Genomic DNA, 2,075 nt, shown 5'->3' on the forward strand with positions numbered 1-2,075 from the left:
CTCACTCAGGCCCACGGGGACTCACTCAGGCCCACGGACGCCGCGCGCGCGCCCCGCCCCGCGACGCAGCGCCTTCACGCAGAGCGCCAGCCAATCAGTGCCCCTGACGAGGTTGCGCGAGGAACGCCGCGGGGGCGGGGCGGAGGCTGAGGCAGGGCGGCATCGGGTCCCGCCCTCGAAGGGGCGGGGAAAGCCCGGACCAAACTCCTCTGCTTGACTCTGGAGCCCGGGACTTGGCGCTAGGTGGGGCCGTGCGGCGCTGCCGCCGCCGGGGGGCGCCGTGGCCTCTCGGGAGGAAAACCAGCGAGGCGGGCGGCGCTTGGCGGGCTGCGGGCCTTGAGCTAAGGGCACCTTCCTAGCCTCCAGCCCGCCGCTGCGCTCGGCCACAGCTTGCAGGGACCCCGGGGAGGACGGGGACTGCGGAACCATAGGGCAGACGCCTCTTCCCTCCGGCTGCGGGCAGCACCGAGCGCCCAGCACCCGCCTGTTATGGAAGGAGAGAGTTCAAATTTGCCTCCCCGCCCTGCCGGGGGCGTTGCTTCCCTGAGCATGTCAGATCTTCCTCACGCCTCACGCCCAAGATGTGCGAGCCTCACATCTCACCTCAACTCACACCTCACACCTCACCTCGACTCACACCTTGACTCATACCTCACACCTCAACTCACACCTCAGTTCGCACCTCAACTCACCTGACAGCTCACACCTCATGACTCACACCTCACCCCGGAGCCATGCGGGCCGCCTCACACCTCACCTCAACTCACACCTGCCACCTCACCTCGTGACTCACACCTCACACCTTGACTCACACCTCAACTCACACCTCATGACTCACACCTGATATTTTATACCTCAACGCACACCTCACACCTCATCTCACATGGCGGAGCCATGTGGACCCACCTCACACCTCAACTTACACCTCATACCTCGCCTCATCCCGGAGCAGCACGGAAGACCTAAAGCCGCAGCAGCGGCTCACTCTCCTGCGGTGCACTAGGACTTCTCATAGAGCACCTGTGTATTGTGCAGGGGGGTGTTAGACTCCAGCCCCGCCCGGGCAGCGGGGAGGCCCAGGCGGGAGGCTGGGGCAGCAGGGAGGCCCAGGTGGGAGGCCGAGGCAGTGGGGAGGCCCAAGCGGGAGGCCGAGGCAGTGGGAAGGCCCAGGCGGGAGGTTGGGGCAGCGGGGAGGCCCAGGCCGCCCGGGTCACGAACAGGACTGTAACAGGAAGAGAACAGCCTGTGCTAGGTCCTGGCTCCGAGGACCGCGGCCGGCGGGGAGCCCGAGAGTCTCACTTACACTTTAAGAGGACTTCCAACTCACACTGTGCTCCGAAGAAAACCCCCGTGTGCAAAGCGAGCATGCAGGAAGAGCATGGCGAGTTCCCGGTCCCAGCCTCTGCGTCCCAAGAACCGAGCTCTGCTCCTTAGAACACTGTACGTGACAACACCCCAATCTCCATTAAACCAGAGGTATGTGTAGCCATGACTCAGAGAGGGAGAACCATGGGAAAGTGCTGATCCAACCCCACCCAACACCACACAGTGCCACAGTGTGAACACACAGCCAGGCCTAAGGGCCTGATGCCTGGACCCCCAGCTACTCAAGAGGCTGAGATCTGAATGAAGAGGTTTTAAGCCAACCAGAGCAGGAGACAGTCTGAGACTCTTATCTCCAATTAACCACCAAAAGGCTGGGTGGAGGAGTGCCTCAGGCTGTACAACACCATCCTTGAGAACAAAAAACTCAGGTATAGTACCCAGGCCCTGAGTTCAAGTCCCAATACCCAGCACAAGAAAAATAAGCAAAACATAAACGCAAAGAAACCTAAACTCTGTAGTTTGTAGTTTCTCAGAAGAAATGTAAAGTCTGTAGTTTGGATCTGGAATGTCCTCAGTGCTCACTCAGTCACCAGCTGTCAGCATTATTGGTAGATGGGGCTTGGGCTCTACAAATCACTGGGGCAAGGAGAGGAGCAAGTGTGTGCCCCCAAGCACTCCTGCTGTGGAGTGCTACCACAAACCCAACACAGGGGTACTATCCCACCATAGACTGAAAGGTAAAACTCTAA

At 60.4% G+C, this 2,075-nt stretch overlaps 1 protein-coding gene across 1 annotated transcript in view; it reads right to left on the reverse strand.

Moving 5' to 3' along the window:
* LOC105991899 (leucine-rich repeats and immunoglobulin-like domains protein 2) overlaps nucleotides 1–429 on the reverse strand; it is a 68,181-nt gene extending 67,752 nt beyond the window's left edge. Inside the window, exon 1 of the mRNA XM_013024643.1 lies at nucleotides 26–429. Within this exon, the coding sequence (XP_012880097.1) occupies nucleotides 26–429 (404 nt within the window). The remainder of the gene's footprint in view (nucleotides 1–25) is intronic.
* Between the last annotated feature and the right edge of the window lie 1,646 nt (nucleotides 430–2,075).

Source organism: Dipodomys ordii, unplaced genomic scaffold, assembly GCF_000151885.1.
Source record: "Dipodomys ordii isolate 6190 unplaced genomic scaffold, Dord_2.0 Scaffold78, whole genome shotgun sequence".
NCBI classification, from domain to species: Eukaryota; Metazoa; Chordata; class Mammalia; order Rodentia; family Heteromyidae; genus Dipodomys; species Dipodomys ordii.